The sequence below is a fragment of the Saccoglossus kowalevskii genome, chromosome 12 (genome assembly GCF_978046115.1).
Source record: "Saccoglossus kowalevskii chromosome 12, keSacKowa6.1, whole genome shotgun sequence".
Taxonomy (NCBI): Eukaryota; Metazoa; Hemichordata; class Enteropneusta; family Harrimaniidae; genus Saccoglossus; species Saccoglossus kowalevskii.
In genome coordinates this window covers 10,832,330-10,851,060 of record NC_140652.1, presented here as the reverse complement: position 1 = coordinate 10,851,060, position 18,731 = coordinate 10,832,330, and the positions used below count along the sequence as shown (strand labels likewise).

At 35.6% G+C, this 18,731-nt stretch overlaps 1 protein-coding gene across 1 annotated transcript in view; it reads left to right on the top strand.

The window, feature by feature from the left end:
- The window catches only part of LOC100371391 (glutamate receptor ionotropic, NMDA 1-like), a 134,073-nt gene extending 118,224 nt beyond the window's left edge, over window positions 1-15,849 (top strand). Inside the window, exons 6-16 of the mRNA XM_085506412.1 lie at window positions 251-425; window positions 1,479-1,722; window positions 3,382-3,505; window positions 4,885-5,018; window positions 6,571-6,735; window positions 8,430-8,661; window positions 8,818-8,966; window positions 13,367-13,527; window positions 13,972-14,243; window positions 14,727-14,872; window positions 15,378-15,849. Coding sequence (XP_085362538.1) covers window positions 251-425; window positions 1,479-1,722; window positions 3,382-3,505; window positions 4,885-5,018; window positions 6,571-6,735; window positions 8,430-8,661; window positions 8,818-8,966; window positions 13,367-13,527; window positions 13,972-14,243; window positions 14,727-14,872; window positions 15,378-15,641 — 2,066 coding nt within the window. The 3' untranslated portion in view covers window positions 15,642-15,849. The remainder of the gene's footprint in view (window positions 1-250; window positions 426-1,478; window positions 1,723-3,381; window positions 3,506-4,884; window positions 5,019-6,570; window positions 6,736-8,429; window positions 8,662-8,817; window positions 8,967-13,366; window positions 13,528-13,971; window positions 14,244-14,726; window positions 14,873-15,377) is intronic.
- The last annotated feature ends 2,882 nt before the right edge of the window (window positions 15,850-18,731 follow it).

The following is an 18,731-nucleotide window of genomic DNA, read 5'->3' as shown; positions in this document are numbered from 1 at the left end:
TACTAGGGGGTGTGGGGGCATGCTCCCCCTTAAAAATGTTGAAATCAAGACTTTCTGAAATGCTATTTCCTGCATTTTGAGGGGCAAATTTTGCTGAGGTTTCAGCTTGATTTTTGAGGAGCAACGCCCCCACCCCAACTTTTTTTTTCAAGTGGACGACTGTGCCCTCTGCAGATTAAGATACACATCTGATATCATGACGAAATTTACAATAAAATACATAAAAATATGCAAGATTTGTTTATTGTAGGTCTTCTGGGTCTGCGTCTCAGCAATGACACCAATGAACTTGCACATGTCAAAGATGCTATTTATATCATCGCTAGGGGACTGAAAAATTTCTTTGATGAGCCTGGTACAACAGAACCACCAAAAACCTGCCAGAATTCAGGCCATTTCTGGGCAAGTGGAGTTACTTTCCTCAGGTATTTCATTATATTTATGCAAACTTTTTCACAAAATTTTATTATTTTTTATTTCATTGCATGGTCACATCATTTTGTTTAACCTTTTCACTACCAGTTCCCTCTTTTCATCACAAATCCATAAAATAGTCATGTTGATAGTCTGCACTTTCCTTCAGAAGATTGAGACAAAAATAGCAAAATTTTTTGAGTAAAACGGAAAATTTACTCATTGACAAATTTTGTCGATTGGCTCCAAAATTAGGATTCACTTCCAGAAATATTTAAGAATATAAGAAACAAGTGCAGCAAAATTTAGGCGAGAAAGTCTGGTGGTGAAAAGGTTAACTTTTACCATCCAGCACACTGGTATTGATGCTATGGCAACGATTCCCATTATTTTATTATTGGGTTTCAAGGACTTTTCATCCAGACACTGCACGCACACATGTTCCTTAAACGTTGAACAAGTGGCGGATGACAATCTAATGACATGTATGTTTACATTTACATTTCACAAAATTTGTTGATGTGAAAATTCATGGCCTGATAATTGTTCACCAATTATTATACTCAAAATATTCCACTACATAACACCAAATTTAACACTGAATTGAACACCAAATTGAACCCAAAATTCAACACCAAAATTGAACCCAAAATTCAACACCAAATTTAACACCAAATAGAACCCCAAATTTAACATCAAATTAAACACTGAATTGAACACCAAATTCAATACCAAATTTAACACCAAATTTAACCCCATATAAAACCCAAAATTCAAATTGCACTAAGCAAATTACAATAGAATAAAAATCTGAGTACAATGCCCAAGATAAATTTGATGAGTAATGAACTAAAAATAAAAACAAAAAGTACCATATATTTTGCCTCTAGAGGGATAGAATTGATCATTCATGATGATATTCCTGGGTCAGAAATAGCATTGTAAATGTTTTCTCTAGAGGGAGCACTTCAAATTATTTTAAGATAGTTTGTGATATTTTAAAAACAACAGTAGATGGTGTTTTTACTTCGAGAGGGAGCAATATGGTTCATCTTTTTTTTTAGGAAACTGAAATCTTGTGAATTGCCTGATGGGGACACTGGTTATGTATCATTTGATAGCCATGGTGATAGGGAGTATGTGAACTATGATATTGTCAACACACAAAGACCGAGTGAAGGAGAAGAACTGGTCGCAGAAGTGGTTGGAAAATGGGAAAACAAACAGGTTAAAATTGGAAGTGTTGTCTGGCCAGGTGGACAAGTCGGTAAACCACCAGAAGGGGTATCATTGTCTTCAAGGTTACAGGTAAGTGATTTTTTAAGTGACTATAAAATTACAATAAAGGTTTTCACCAATGGATAAACCTGTATTCCAGTACCCCTTAGGTATACAGTGATTACCAGCTTATCCACAGTACATCCTAGGTATAAATGATTGAATACATCTGCATTCCAGTACCACTTAGGTATACTGTAATTGCTATCTTATCTTCAGTACTCCCTAGGTATACATCAATGAATACACTTGTATTCCAGGACCTTCTAGATGCACTGCAAATGCATCTTACCTACAGTACTCCCTAAGTATGCATCAAGGAATAAACTTGTATTCCAGGATCTTCTAGATGCACTGCAAATACATATTACCTACAGTACTCCCTAAGTATGCATCAATGAATACACTTGTATTGCAGGACCTTCTAGGTGCACTGCAAATGCATCTTACCTACAGTACTCCCTAAGTATGCATCAATGAATAAACTTGTATTCCAGGATCTTCTAGGTGCACTGCAAAGGCATATTACCTACAGTACTCCCTAAGTATGCATCAATGAATACACTTGTATTCCAGGATCTTCTAGGTGCACTGCAAATGCATCTTACCTACAGTACTCCCTAAGTATGCATCAATGAATAAACTTGTATTCCAGGATCTTCTTAGTGCACTGCAAATGCATCTTACCTACAGTACTCCCTAAGTATGCATCAATGAATACACTTGTATTCCAGGATCTTCTAGGTGCACTACAATGCATCTTACCTACAGTACTCCCTAAGTATGCATCAATGAATACACTTGTATTCCAGGATCTTCTAGGTGCACTGCAAATGCATCTTACCTACAGTACTCCCTAAGTATGCATCAATGAATAAACTTGTATTCCAGGATCTTCTTAGTGCACTGCAAATGCATCTTACCTACAGTACTCCCTAAGTATGCATCAATGAATACACTTGTATTCCAGGATCTTCTAGGTGCACTACAATGCATCTTACCTACAGCACTCCCTAAGTATGCATCAATGAATAAACTTGTATTCCAGGATCTTCTAGGTGCACTGCAAATGCATCTTACCTACAGTACTCCCTAAGTATGCATCAATGAATACACTTGTATTCCAGGATCTTCTAGGTGCACTACAATGCATCTTACCTACAGCACTCCCTAAGTATGCATCAATGAATAAACTTGTATTCCAGGATCTTCTAGGTGCACTGCAATGCATCTTACCTACAGTACTCCCTAAGTATGCATCAATGAATACACTTGTATTCCAGGATCTTCTAGGTGCACTGCAAATGCATCTTACCTACAGTACTCCCTAAGTATGCATCAATGAATAAACTTGTATTCCAGGATCTTCTAGGTGCACTGCAAATGCATCTTACCTACAGTACTCCCTTAGAATGCATCAATGAATACACTTGTATTCCAGAATCTTCTAGGTGCACTACAATGCATCTTACCTACAGCACTCCCTAAGTATGCATCAATGAATAAACTTGGATTCCAGGATCTTCTAGGTGCACTGCAATGCATCTTACCTACAGTACTCCCTAAGTATGCATCAATGAATACACCTGTATTCCAGTATCCCTTGGTATACTGAAATTACTATCTAATCTATAGTATACCAAAGCAGTACAATAATTTCTAATATATGAATTATTTGTTTTATTTTAGATTACAACAATTGATACAAAACCTTTTGTTATGGTAGGGCCACCTAATAGTGAAGGATCTTGTAGCCATGATATCAAAGCAGTTGAGTGTGCCCAGTACAACAAAAGTGGAGATGGTGGTGATTGTAAGTAATAGACCATTTTCCATTCATTGTAAGATCTAACATTATGCCTGTAAACAAATGTAAAGTAGGCCAAGCAAAGGTCATAGCATTGTAGGTGCATCAAAAAATCATGTGGAATTTAACACATGCGAAAATATTTTTCTGGTGTTCCCATGTTTAAAGCGCGGTAGTCGTCGAGCTGCGCATGTGCGAGAAATATGGGTCTCATATAAACAAAGATGGTGACTTTGACTGTTGCGCAGATCAACGAGTATGAACTGAGATGTTTACAAGCTTTAATTAGGTAATTTTCATGTTATTCGAAGGTATCAAAGGAGTTACCGGCGGTAATCAGTGCAAGTTGCGCCCAGGTTAAACCTCATACTTGTGATTTTCATTTGAAGAGCGCATTGAATTGTGGGAAAATCAATGTTTATCAACACAAATGTGGCACATGCACAGCGCGACAACTACCACACTTTAATAATGTTCTATACACATTTGATGGTGGCCAATTTTGATTAAGCAAAGATCTCTCAATGCCATATTCCTCTGTGAAAGAAATTTTAAGTTCAAAATCATATCATCATGTGTGGCAGACGTTTGAACCAGTCTTTCACACATGATGTGAGATCTCTAAGTGAACGTAAAATCACCACATTGTGGTAATTTGGGATGTACACACTTGATCAATTAGGGTGAACTTAACAAGCCAGGTTTTCAAGGTTGACAGTAGATATTCGCATAGAAAAAAAATCACTTATGACAGATCCCCTTATCTTACCTGTATTTTGTAAATCCCTTTTTAAGCAAAACAAATATCATAGAATAACATTATCTGAGAGTTCATCTTTGTTACTCTGGTTTGAAATATTGTGTTTCCATTGTTAATGCAAAACTGATCACAGTGTAAACACATTGCAAGTACAATGTAACAATATGGCCATGTATCAAGCTCTTATATGCATTGATATATATAGTTGATATAGTAGTATAGTTGATTAGAATAATTATTAGGACCAGGAATGAGTTTATATACTCTATTCACATATGTATATGGAAATACAATATTTAAAACCATACAGATAATCAGTGTTTGAAGCTATATTTGGTCAGATTTTGAGTCAGCAGATTTTGACCGAGTCAACATAATCCTGTATACTGTAAAACATGTCTTTTTAGCTAGCATGTTATTTTAGCTAATTTAGCTAATCTGTAATTTCGCTAATTCAAGATGTCGCTGATTTAGAATAAAGTATATTCTCACAATGAGATTGTTGGCACTTCAGTTAAATTAAGATTCAGTTACTTCGTGCATGGAGTCAAATTCACTAAAATTGCATGTAGCTATTTAAACATGTTTTTCAGTAGTTTATATATATATTTTTTTAATTTGACAGGGTCCACCATGTGTTGTACTGGTTTCTGTATTGACCTATTAGTGAAGCTAGCTGATCACCTTAACTTTAGTTATGATCTCCATCTCGTATCTGATGGCAAATATGGTACACTGGAAGTTCCCAAACAACTAGGGGTAAGAATGAAATTACCAAATGCATTTAAAAGTATTGTGATTATACTTTTTTATCGCATGGATTTTATTATTGCTATTTCTGTTTTGAGCATAATGAACTTCATATGGAAGTATCCTGGATGATAGAGTAGACACAAAATATATTACAAAACACACATACACATCCGCAATGACATGACAGTGCTATGCTGATCTTGGCGTTACAGTATAAATCAATGAAAAATTGTTTACTTCAAATGCTTGCAGATAAAAATGAAAGTGTGAAAGTGTTTTCTTATTTTCATTAACAAAATGCGAAAAAGCAATGAAATCTATGCACCTAAGAAACAAACAATGCTTTGTGCAGTCTATTTTCATATTATCTGATCTTCTTGCAAAAGTAAGTTAATTTGCTTAGTGGTTATTAATCTTCTGCATTTTGGTTATGGTAATGAACACAACCGACATGAGTACAAACTCTCCATAATGATGTTGATAGTAAAAAAACCCATTCATTATGAAAATAAACACCTTCATGACAATGTACAACACTATGTGGTGTTAGATCATGCATCCTGACAATGTACAACACTAGGTGGCGCTGACCATGCATCAAGACAATGTACAACACTAGATGGCGCTAGACCATTCATTGTGACAATGTACAACACTCGGTGGCGCTGACCATGCATCAGGACAATGTACAACACTAGATGGCGCTAGACCATTCATTGTGACAATGTACAACACTAGATGGTGCTAGACCATTCATTGTGACAATGTACAACACTCGGTGGCGCTGACCATGCATCAGGACAATGTACAACACTAGATGGCGCTAGACCATTCATTGTGACAATGTACAACACTAGATGGCGCTAGACCATTCATTGTGACAATGTACAACACTAGATGGCGCTAGACCATTCATTGTGACAATGTACAACACTAGGTGGCGCTAGATCATGCATCATGACAATTCATATCACTAGATGGCGCTTGACCATGCATCATGACAATGTTCAACACTAGGTGGCGCTAGACCATTCATTGTGACTGTACAACACTAGGTGGCGCTAGACCATGCATCATGACTGTACAATACGAGGTGGCACTCGACCATTCATCATGACAATGTACAACACTAGGTGGCGCTAGACCATGCATCATGACTGTACAATACGAGGTGGCACTCGACCATTCATCATGACAATGTTCAACACTAGGTGGCGCTAGACCATTCATTGTGACAATGTACAACACTAGATGGCGCTATACTATGCATCCTGACAATGTACAACACGAGGTGGTTCTGGATCATGCACCAGGACAATGTACAACACTAGATGTCGCTAGACCATGCATCATTACAATCTACAACACTAGGTGGCGCTAGACCATGCATAAGGACAATCTACAACACTAGGTGGCGCTAGAAGGTGCATCATGACATTGTACAACACTTGGTGGTGCTAGACCATGCATCATGACAATCTACTTCACTAGGTAGCGCTAGACCAATAATCGGGTGTTTTAACACTGTAAACATCTATAACACAATTATTCTTAATAGATGAATGGTAGCTATAAGAAACACTGGAATGGTATGGTCGGAGAACTGGTAGATAACAAAGCTGATATGATCGTTGCTCCACTGACCATCAACAATGAACGTGCTCAATATATTGACTTCTCTGTACCTTTCAAATATCAAGGACTAACAATATTAGTGAAAAAAGTAGGTATTTACTCTTTATATAGCTCATGGGGATGACCTCTATTTGCAAGGCCAAAATTTAGATAATGGCCTTAGCACAAGGAATAATATAGAGAATATCAAAGCACTCCAAGACAAGCTCATTGGGCATCAAGGCCTTTAATGCTTCTGTAAACTTCAATCCCTTGCTCATTTTAATTAACTACTACAGTCTCTCATCTTTATTAATATATTCTTAATAATATATTTGTTATGCACAATACAATGTTACTATAGAAAAGATTTGAATTGGTTGCCATTTTGGCAGACAAGATGAAACACTCACTCATGCGACTCATAGAAAAGACACAATTTTGCCAGACCAAACACTTTGGGCAAATGAGCAAATCATCACAGGTCATATTCTACATTTTAATATAATCTCAGACTGATCAACTGTTTATCAATTGTAATAGGTTTTAAACTATATGACACAACTACAACGTTATGGTCACAACATTTTAATCCCTGTTCAGGTGTGGCCTGAAAGGCAACTATTATTTCTTATTTCCTGTTTCCTTCCGTTCAACTCCTTTATGTCTCCAACATTTTCTCAGAAATTCTGCAGCAGATTTCAATGAAACTTGGTAGATTGATGAACAAGTCTGTGTTGAATATGCACATAATTTTTTTCTTCAGATCTGAAAATCCTATGTCTTTTCTTTTTCAAGATTTTTATCCAAAATTACCTCTCCCTACTGCACTGACAGAGCAACTGAGCATGCTCAGAATAAATAATTAGCTTAGATTGTAATGCTAGGGTTTTTAGTGATGACATGACCTGGTCATGACCTTGATCTGAATCAGTGACAGATTGGTTGTACCATTACCAATCTCAGTAGAAAATGTAGAGTGGTGTCAGGGCTATATTTTGATGGTAGTTATAGTGGTGATACTGGAACAAACCCAGGTCCTGGTAATATACAAAGACATGAATTAACACAGAAGTCAAGTTGTTATTAAAGGTACATCAAGGTTTATGATTTATGAATGCAGTTTCTTGAGCATGTATGAGACATAGTTTGGTTGCACTTGTGTACTTCAGTTATCAGATTAAGGGAAATCACTTTATCATGATGAGTTGTACCCACATAGAGTACATATAAATTTAATTGTTTGCAGATGTTCCATGTATTATTTTAACATGAGCATTTTGTAATTAAATAACAGGGACTGTGACATTCATGTCCTGTTAAACCAAGTTTTAACCTTTCTGAATATACATGTACGTTACCTGTAATTTTAAATATTTTAATAATAATATTTTTAATCATTTCTGTACAATGTGCTGAGGCATGCGTTGTCCAAAAAATAATAAAAATGATATTATTGTTAAATATAATATTTCCAAAGCAAATCTTAAATTCCATTGTAATCTTATTATTTGTTTAGAATTTATTTATTTAAATAAAATTGATTCTGATCAAATATCATTCTTAGTTTACTGTAGTAAAATTTATTTAATAAAGTTTTCAGCAACTTATCCTTGTTTATGATGAAAGAGCTATTAACAAATTAGTAAAACAGTGGTAAATAAGCTTGCTTTTTGTCACATTCAAAATGTCCTCAACTCGCTCCACACAAAATAACACTTTTAAATTAAAGCTTTTAATCTTACATAGTTGATTTTTTTTCTCTGAACATAATATTAAGTTCACTCATTTTCATTATTGCAGAAAGACCATGGAAGTAGTTTTGCATCATTTTTCCAACCCTTTGAGAGTGCACTTTGGTTGCTGATTGGTCTGGCTGTGCACATAGTGGCATTGATCCTGTATGTTCTAGATCGATTTAGCCCATTTGGTAGATTCAAATCGGGTCAGACTGGAGATGAACAGGATGCTCTGACATTGTCATCAGCTATGTGGTTCTCATGGGGAGTCTTATTGAATAGCGGCATGGGAGAAGGTAGGAAAGTTCCATGCATGTAGTATGTTCCTTCCACAGCTTTCTGTATTGTCATTGATTTAATGGCATTTTTTCACCACCAAATTAAGCTATTGCCACCAATCTAATAACAAACATACCACTAACAAAATATTTATGGTCATTTATTGATTGCAGGAACACCTCGTAGCTTAAGTGCTAGAGTACTGGGAATGGTATGGGCTGGATTTGCTATGATAATGGTAGCATCGTATACTGCTAACTTGGCAGCTTTCCTGGTATTGGACCGACCAGAATCTAGTATTACCGGCATCAACGACCCAAGGGTAAGAAAAACAATATCAGTTGTATGTTTGACCACTTGGTGGCACTTTTTACCAGAATCTAGTATTACCGGCATCAATGACCCAAGGGTAAGAAAAACAATATCAGTTGTATGTTTGACCACTTGTTGGCACTTTTTACCAGAATCTAGTATTATTGGCATCAATGATCCACGGGTAAAAAAAAACAATATCAGTTGTATGTTTGACCACTTGGTGGCAACTTTTACCAGAATCTAGTATTACCGGCATCAATGACCCAAGGGTAAGAAAAACAATATCAGTTGTATGTTTGACCACTTGGTGGCACTTTTTACCAGAATCTAGTATTACCGGCATCAATGACCATGAATAAGAAAAACAATATAAGTTGTATTTTGACCACTTCGTGGCACTTTTTACCAGAATCTAGTATTACCGGCATCAATGACTCACGGGTAAGAAAAACAATATCAGTTTATGTTTGACCACTTGGTGGCACTTTTTACCAGAATCTAGTATTATTGGCATTAATGACCCAAGGGTAAGAAAAACAATATCAGTTGTATGTTTGACCACTTGGTGGCACTTTTTACCAGAATCTAGTATTACCGGCATCAATGACTCACGGGTAAGAAAAACAATATCAGTTGTATGTTTGACCACTTGGTGGCACTTTTTACCAGAATCTAGTATTACCGGCATCAATGACCATGAATAAGAAAAACAATATAAGTTGTATTTTGACCACTTCGTGGCACTTTTTACCAGAATCTAGTATTATTGGCATTAATGACCCACGGGTAAAAAACCCAATATCAGTTGTATGTTTGACCACTTGGTGGCACTTTTTACCAGAATCTAGTATTACCGGCATCAATGACCCACAGGTAAGAAAAACAATATCAGTTGTATGTTTGACCACTTGTTGGCACTTTTTACCAGAATCTAGTACTGTGGAATACTTTATTTTCGCTGGAATTAATTTTCGCTTAAAAGGCATTTTTGGGCGTTTTGCTTGGAATTTATTTTCACTGATTTTTCATGAGTTTAATGTGAAATATAGGAAAAAAAGTATATTCACTGGATTTTATTTTCACGGCATCATCCCTTCAGCGAAAATAGCGAAAATAAATTCCAAGCGAAAATAAAGTATTCTACAGTATTACCGGCATCAATGACCCAAGGGTAAGAAAAACAATATCAGTTGTATGTTTGACCACTTGGTGGCACTTTTTACCAGAATCTAGTATTACCGGCATCAATGACCCAAGGGTAAGAAAAACAATATCAGTTGTATGTTTGACCACTTGGTGGCACTTTTTACCAGAATCTAGTATTACCGGCATCAATGACTCACGGGTAAGAAAAAACAATATCAGTTGTATGTTTGAACACTTGGTGGCACTTTTTACCAGAATCTAGTATTATTGGCATCAATGATCCAAGGGTAAGAAAAACAATATCAGTTGTATGTTTGACCACTCGGTGGCACTTTTTACCAGAATCTAGTATTACCGGCATCAATGACCCAAGGGTAAGAAAAACAATATCAGTTGTATGTTTGACCACTTGGTGGCACTTTTTACCAGAATCTAGTATTACCGGCATCAATGACCATGAATAAGAAAAACAATATAAGTTGTATTTTGACCACTTCGTGGCACTTTTTACCAGAATCTAGTATTACCGGCATCAATGACTCACGGGTAAGAAAAAACAATATCAGTTGTATGTTTGACCACTTGGTGGCACTTTTTACCAGAATCTAGTATTATTGGCATTAATGACCCACGGGTAAAAAAACCAATATCAGTTGTATGTTTGACCACTTGGTGGCACTTTTTACCAGAATCTAGTATTACCGGCATCAATGACCCACAGGTAAGAAAAACAATATCAGTTGTATGTTTGACCACTTGGTGGCACTTTTTACCAGAATCTAGTATTATTGGCATTAATGACCCACGGGTAAAAAACCCAATATCAGTTGTATGTTTGACCACTTGGTGGCACTTTTTACCAGAATCTAGTATTACCGGCATCAATGACCCAAGGGTAAGAAAAACAATATCAGTTGTATGTTTGACCACTTGGTGGCACTTTTTACCAGAATCTAGTATTACCGGCATCAATGACTCACGGGTAAGAAAAAACAATATCAGTTGTATGTTTGACCACTTGGTGGCACTTTTTACCAGAATCTAGTATTTCTGGCATTAATGACCCACGGGTAAAAAACCCAATATCAGTTGTATGTTTGACCACTTGGTGGCACTTTTTACCAGAATCTAGTATTACCGGCATCAATGACTCACGGGTAAGAAAAAACAATATCAGTTGTATGTTTGACCACTTGGTGGCACTTTTTACCAGAATCTAGTATTTCTGGCATTAATGACCCACGGGTAAAAAACCCAATATCAGTTGTATGTTTGACCACTTGGTGGCACTTTTTACCAGAATCTAGTATTACCGGCATCAATGACCCAAGGGTAAGAAAAACAATATCAGTTGTATGTTTGACCACTTGGTGGCACTTTTTACCAGAATCTAGTATTACCGGCATCAATGACTCACGGGTAAGAAAAAACAATATCAGTTGTATGTTTGACCACTTGGTGGCACTTTTTACCAGAATCTAGTATTTCTGGCATTAATGACCCACGGGTAAAAAACCCAATATCAGTTGTATGTTTGACCACTTGGTGGCACTTTTTACCAGAATCTAGTATTACCGGCATCAATGACCCAAGGGTAAGAAAAACAATATCAGTTGTATGTTTGACCACTTCGTGGCACTTTTTACCGGAATCTAGTATTACCGGCATCAATGACCCAAGGGAAAGAAAAACAATATCAGTTGTATGTTTGACCACTTGGTGGCACTTTTTACCAGAATCTAGTATTACTGGCATCAATGACCCAAGGGTAAGAAAAACAATATCAGTTGTATGTTTGACCACTTGGTGGCACTTTTTACCAGAATCTAGTATTACTGGCATCAATGACCCAAGGGTAAGAAAAACAATATCAGTTGTATGTTTGACCACTTGGTGGCACTTTTTACCAGAATCTAGTATTACTGGCATCAATGACCCACGCGTAAGAAAAAACAATATCAGTTGTATGTTTGACCACTTGTTGGCACTTTTTACCAGAATCTAGTACTAGTATTACCGGCATCAATGACCCAAGGGTAAGAAAAACAATATCAGTTGTATGTTTGACCACTTGGTGGCACTTTTTACCAGAATCTAGTATTACCGGCATCAATGACCCAAGGGTAAGAAAAACAATATCAGTTGTATGTTTGACCACTTGGTGGCACTTTTTACCAGAATCTAGTATTACCGACATCAATGACTCACGGGTAAGAAAAAACAATATCAGTTGTATGTTTGACCACTTGGTGGCACTTTTTACCAGAATCTAGTATTATTGGCATTAATGACCCACGGGTAAAAAACCCAATATCAGTTGTATGTTTGACCACTTGGTGGCACTTTTTACCAGAATCTAGTATTACTGGCATCAATGACCCAAGGGTAAGAAAAACAATATCAGTTGTATGTTTGACCACTTGGTGGCACTTTTTACCAGAATCTAGTATTACCGGCATCAATGACCCACAGGTAAGAAAAACAATATCAGTTGTATGTTTGACCACTTGGTGGCACTTTTTACCAGAATCTAGTATTACCGGCATCAATGACCCACAGGTAAGAAAAACAATATCAGTTGTATGTTTGACCACTTGGTGGCACTTTTTACCAGAATCTAGTATTACCGGCATCAATGACCCAAGAGTAAGAAAAACAATATCAGTTGTATGTTTGACCACTTGGTGGCACTTTCACCAGAATCTAGTATTACCGGCATCAATGACCCAAGGGTAAGAAAAACAATATCAGTTTATGTTTGACCACTTGGTGGCACTTTTTACCAGAATCTAGTATTATTGGCATCAATGATTGAAAAGACAAAAATCAGTATATTTGACAACATGGTGCAGTTTTCACAATAATCAATCAATCTTAAATCAATGTCTCAAAATGAGATAACGACAAAGTGGTGGTGCTTAATATGAGTATGTGTCACAGTGAAACCCATCCTAATGATAGGAATATACTATTCAGTCTATTTAAATAATTCTATGTGCAATTGACCAATGCTTCTGAAATGTGCCACGCTGACTTGTGTATCTCTCCACACAGTCTGCTCAGTGAAATATACATACCTCTATTAGTATTTACATGCATCTGTATTTCCCAACATTGTCTACAAAGACAAGGTTAGAGGATTGTTTTCCAATAGGTAGTGCTCTTCACCCATCAGTTTTGCTTTGACAAACATTAAAGAACCACATCAAGTCTAGCTCAGCCCATTTCTTACCACTATATTGTTGTTATTTCATTTAATAGTTGCGGAATCCATCAGAATCCTTCAAGTATGCAACTGTAACAGGAAGTTCTGTGGAGCAATATTTCCGTCGTCAAGTAGAATTATCAACTATGTATCGATTCATGGAAGACTACAACTATGACAATGTTTCTGCTGCAATTGCTGCTCTCAAAAATCACAAGTAAGGCTTACTTAGGGTGTTGACTCTCATCATTATTGCTAGAAGTGGGGACGCTTACAATTATTAGGATCAGTATGTCCACTGGGATATGGGAAGGAAACTACTTAGGATTGAACCATTAGTTTCACTTTGGGGGGAGGAGGAGAGGGACTACTTGTGCTACTTTTACTGGTGAAGGGGGAGAAATTGATTAGAAAAACTCATTTTTCTACATTGTTGTAATAGTGTCACTCTGCACTGTTGTGTGAAATACACGGTGTCTGGAAATAGATAATGGCACGATAATTCTACTAAAACAGATACAAAATAATTTGAATTGATTTAGATGATTTTGGAAAAATATTGACAATGTTCATATAGCATATATTGTCAAAAACTCCAGCATGATTCACTGAGATATATTTTTATGTGACCACTACATTAGAATAATTTGTTTTATTTCAGTGAACTTGATGCATTTATCTGGGACTCTGCTGTTTTGGATTATGTTGCCTCTGATGACTGTAGTCTTGTCACAGTTGGCGAACTCTTTGGTAGATGTGGGTTTGGACTGGGTCTCCAGAAAGGCAGTCCATGGACGCAGAAAGTATCACTGAGAATTTTAAGTTTTCATGAGAGTGGAGTCATGGAGGGCTTAGACTCCGAATGGATTAGCTTTAAACACTGTAAACTGTCTGATAATCAGCCTGCTACTCTTGGCCTTTCAAATATGGCAGGTCAGTATTTTTTGTGATGAACAGTGATTCTATTGTAACTCTATGCCTATTGTTCAACCTACTTAGCGTGTAAGTCAGAGTTTTGTTGACAAAACTCTGACAAAAATGTATGGTCACCAAACCTTTTTTGTTCAAGATACAGATTAAATATCCATGTTCAATTTTTAATCTTTTTATGCAAACGATTTATTTCATACTATAATTTTTGGCACTTTTAAAAAATAAATACCCACAATTAAATACCCATGACAACTGTGCGTTGCTAAATGTTTGAGATAAAATAAGCAAAACCACACAAAAAGCTCACCCTTTTGTTTTACAAAACACCAGAACATAAACTTGCATAAAAATAACTTGTATGTTTGATTATTTAAATATGACTTATGACAAAATATATATTTCTTTGCATATTCGACTAATACACCAAATATGGTCTTTTATATGGTGTACTAACTGTTTCCTGTGTTACTTTTATTTTATAAGGTGTATTTATTCTTGTGGCAGGGGGTATTATAATGGGAATACCCCTTATCTTTGTGGAAATTTTCTATAAGCATCACATGGAGACTAAAGAAAAACAAATGGAGTTAGCAAGAATGGCGGCTTCCAGATGGAGGGGCACTGTACAGGTTAGTTTGCATTTACAACAACCAAAATATTTTCTCCATGTCCTCTCACCGAATAAGAGAGTGTGTTTCTATTTCTTCAAAGTCTTTGATAAATCACTTTTATAAAAGCATTATGTTATATTTCCTATTGATTGAATTCATAATAATTAGTCGCTAATGGCATGACATAACCCCCCCCTCTCCCATCCCTCTTCCTCCTCCTACATTGGCTACACTTACAACTGTCTACACAATTTAAAACAGCATATGTATGTGAACTATTACAAAACAAAACAATTATCCCAGTTAACAAAATAGTCAATGTTTAGATTATTTGATTAATCATGGTGAAGAACTGACAATCTCTCTGAACTGATCACTTTTCACAGTCACTTTGGTGTTCAATTCACAAAGTATGAATCAAAAATATCCGTAAATTGTTCGGCAGGTGTATGAATAAAAAACATTTTTGCTTAATTCCATCATGATATATATTTTATTCTAATTTTTTTCATCAATTTCACAGAGACGAAGAACTGTCAGGCAAACCCTTCTCAATCGCATCCCAAACCGAGATGACAAAAAACCCAATATTAGAGCAGCGTCATTGGTAAAAAAATCAAGTGATCCAGAAAAAGAAGCTGAAATAATTACAATATCTCAAATGTCACCAAATATGGAAGATAGCTTACACAGTACAAATGAAGTATCATTTGTGCATTCAAGACATTCAAGTTTGAAAAGAAATCACTTCTCAGAACGTGGGGACATTCTTGAACATTCTGTATGAATATGAGGGCGCTTTTTGTACGAAATCGATGTGTGAGGGCGCTTTTCTATATGATTTGACAACGCGAGGGCGCTTTTCTTCATGAATTGAACATGTGAGGGCGCTTTTCTGTTTAAATTGAACATGTGTGGGTGCTGTTTTGTCATCACTGATAACCAGTCAACTTTTATGGCAGAATGTGAATAATAAGTATAGTATGGATATCGGATACATATTTTAATGCAAGTAATGTTAAACCTTTATAAAAGGATAAAAAGGATTACAAGCAAGCAAATATAACACTATACTGATTCCAGTTATATCAAGAAACAAGAACATCACTTGTATAATGCCAGCACATAACAAAATAACTGATCATACTGATCAGTGTGGCACAATTCACTGCTGCAGAAAGTTTAATTGACTGCATAATGTTTCACACAACCTTGAAATCAGATCAAGTCTCTTCTGATCTTCAGTCACAGTCTGGCTTTCTGCTCAGCGTAACATAGTAGCTAATATTGCATTGTCGTTATTAGCCAATGACCTGCTTGTTTAGCCACATGGCAAATAGGGAAGATAGTACTACCAATGGCAATCAACCACATTGTTGATGTGTATTTAAGTTTGATGCAGTGGAGCAGAATATATTTCATCCGAAAAATACATGAACATTGAATGTTTTTCTCGCATTAGGTTTTTACAGTAATTTATGTTTTCATGTTGCTTAGGGTATTTTTTGGATATTCAACCTAATAATTAAGGAAATTGTAAAATTTACACACAATTTGTACCTATCTTATAACACCATACGATTTATTCAACTTATGTAATTGAACAATATTGTGAGGTATGATGAACCATTTTACCCATAAACACCAGTGATTAATGGCTCAAAAATCACCATTTTCATGGAGATAAAAGGAAATTTAATGAATTAATGAAAATTAAGAATGTTTCATATCATTTTTCCTCTGAATGATTGTTGGCTTGCCATCGGTGGTGATAGGGGCATCAATTTCTCTAACCGAAACAAAAATGTATTTTACCATTACACAGATTCAAAGGGTTAGTTGAAACACCTGGAATAATGGCGACGCAACTCAATATGGGCGTGTTGTATAGTGTTGTTAATGTGTTTTTCATTATTTTCTATAAGCAAATATTGCAAAATACTAATATTTTTATACAAGTTTCCCGTGCCTATAAACTGAAATGTTTCACTGACTTATGACAGTATGTAGAAATCTATAGGACTCAGTTTTGTGTGACGTCACGTTGCCCTGTCAATTGTGTGTCATATTTATGTATTGGCCACAAGGTATTCGGATGTATATCTCACTACTATGGGCGAAGTTGCTTATTATTTAATTTTACACAAACTGAGTGAAATATGCTATACAATATGTAATCGAATACATACCTTGTGTTGTATAAACACAATATACTATCATATTCTGGCATTACCAGATTGCAAGCATGTGAATATAGGTTATATGTTAGAACATCAAAATATATACATGCATAGGCAAAGCTGCAATGATTTATTTTGAATTAGCATCTATTTTAGTTGCAATATTTTAAATTCAGAGTTATATTGGCCAATACTGCAAGTTTTTTATTCAATCTTAACTTCCACAGAGCTAATTATATGTTAAGATAAAATCAGAGAAGGAAAATCATTTCTGGATCTATAAAATGAATAATAATAATGTATTATTCGTGTTTTGTTAATTTAATTGAACCTAAATATTATGGGTTAATCTTTTATATAGAATTATAGAGATCGTGATTTATTCACAGATTTGATTATATCAGAACTCTTTTTATTGTTTCTGTCAGGGGTTTCAATCGCAACTAGCTAGTATTTGTGGTAACTTTTCATGTATACCCAACAGTACTATAATCTTACTTCATTTTTTTTATCTCAAAATCACATTTCTTGCATCATATTTATTTATTTATTTATTTATTTTCTCTGTTGCCATATACGAGTTTGTGGTAATCAGTCTCAAGATCTGGTGTTGCCTATAATACCCTAAAAGTTAAATCAGAGATGCACAACTACTGTTTATCATACTTGAATCAGTAATTGAATCCTGTATATGTTCATCCTTTGCTCAGAAATCGGTCTGTGCAAAAATCCTTATACTGTCTGGTTGATTACTAAATTGAGCCAGGTGATTGCTTCCCTTAACTCTGTTGGTTTTATTGTTTTTGACTCCTGTGTGCGAAGCACAAAAAGGGAGTCTTTACAGTTAGTGTGTCTGTCTGTGTGTGTGTGTCTGTTCCACTGATATCTCAAGAACCATACATTGATTTTTGATAAAACTTAGTGCATAGATGCCTCTTGGCCAATGCGCAGATTTGATTAGGTTTTGGTAAAAATCCATGCATATTAATTACCTAATTTGCATAATAATTAGCTGATTTTTAGCTGTTCCATGATTGTTCCACTGATATCTAAAGAACCACTCATTGGATTTCGATGAAACTTGGCACATGGATGCTCTGAACTAATGCGCAGATTTCATTAGCTTTGGGTAAAAATCTGTGCAATATTAATTACCTAATTTGCATAATGATTAATCAATTTTTGGCTTTTCCACTGATATCTCAAGTACTAATCATCACATTTTAATAAAACCTGGCACATAGATATCATAGGACACTGCACAGACCTGATAGTTTTTAGGGTAATATCAGTACATATTAATTACCTAATTTGCATAAATAATTAATTTTTCAGCTTTTGATATTTCAAGTAGTAATAATCACATTTCAATGAAACTTGGTACATAGTTACTTAAAGACTGTGCAGAGACCTGATTAGTTTTGGGGTAAATATTTGTGCATATTAATCACCTTATTAGCATAATTAGTTAATTTTCTGCCTTTCGCCTGATAACTCAAGTACTGATCATCATATTTCAACGAGACTTGCTACATAGATCCTCTAGGACTATGCAGAGACCTGATTAGTTTTAGGGTAAATAATTGTGGATATTAATTACCTAATTCGCATAATTAGTTAATTTTTTCCATGAATTTTTATAGAGTATTTATCATCACATTTCAATGAACCTAGGACTATGCAGAGACCCAATTAGT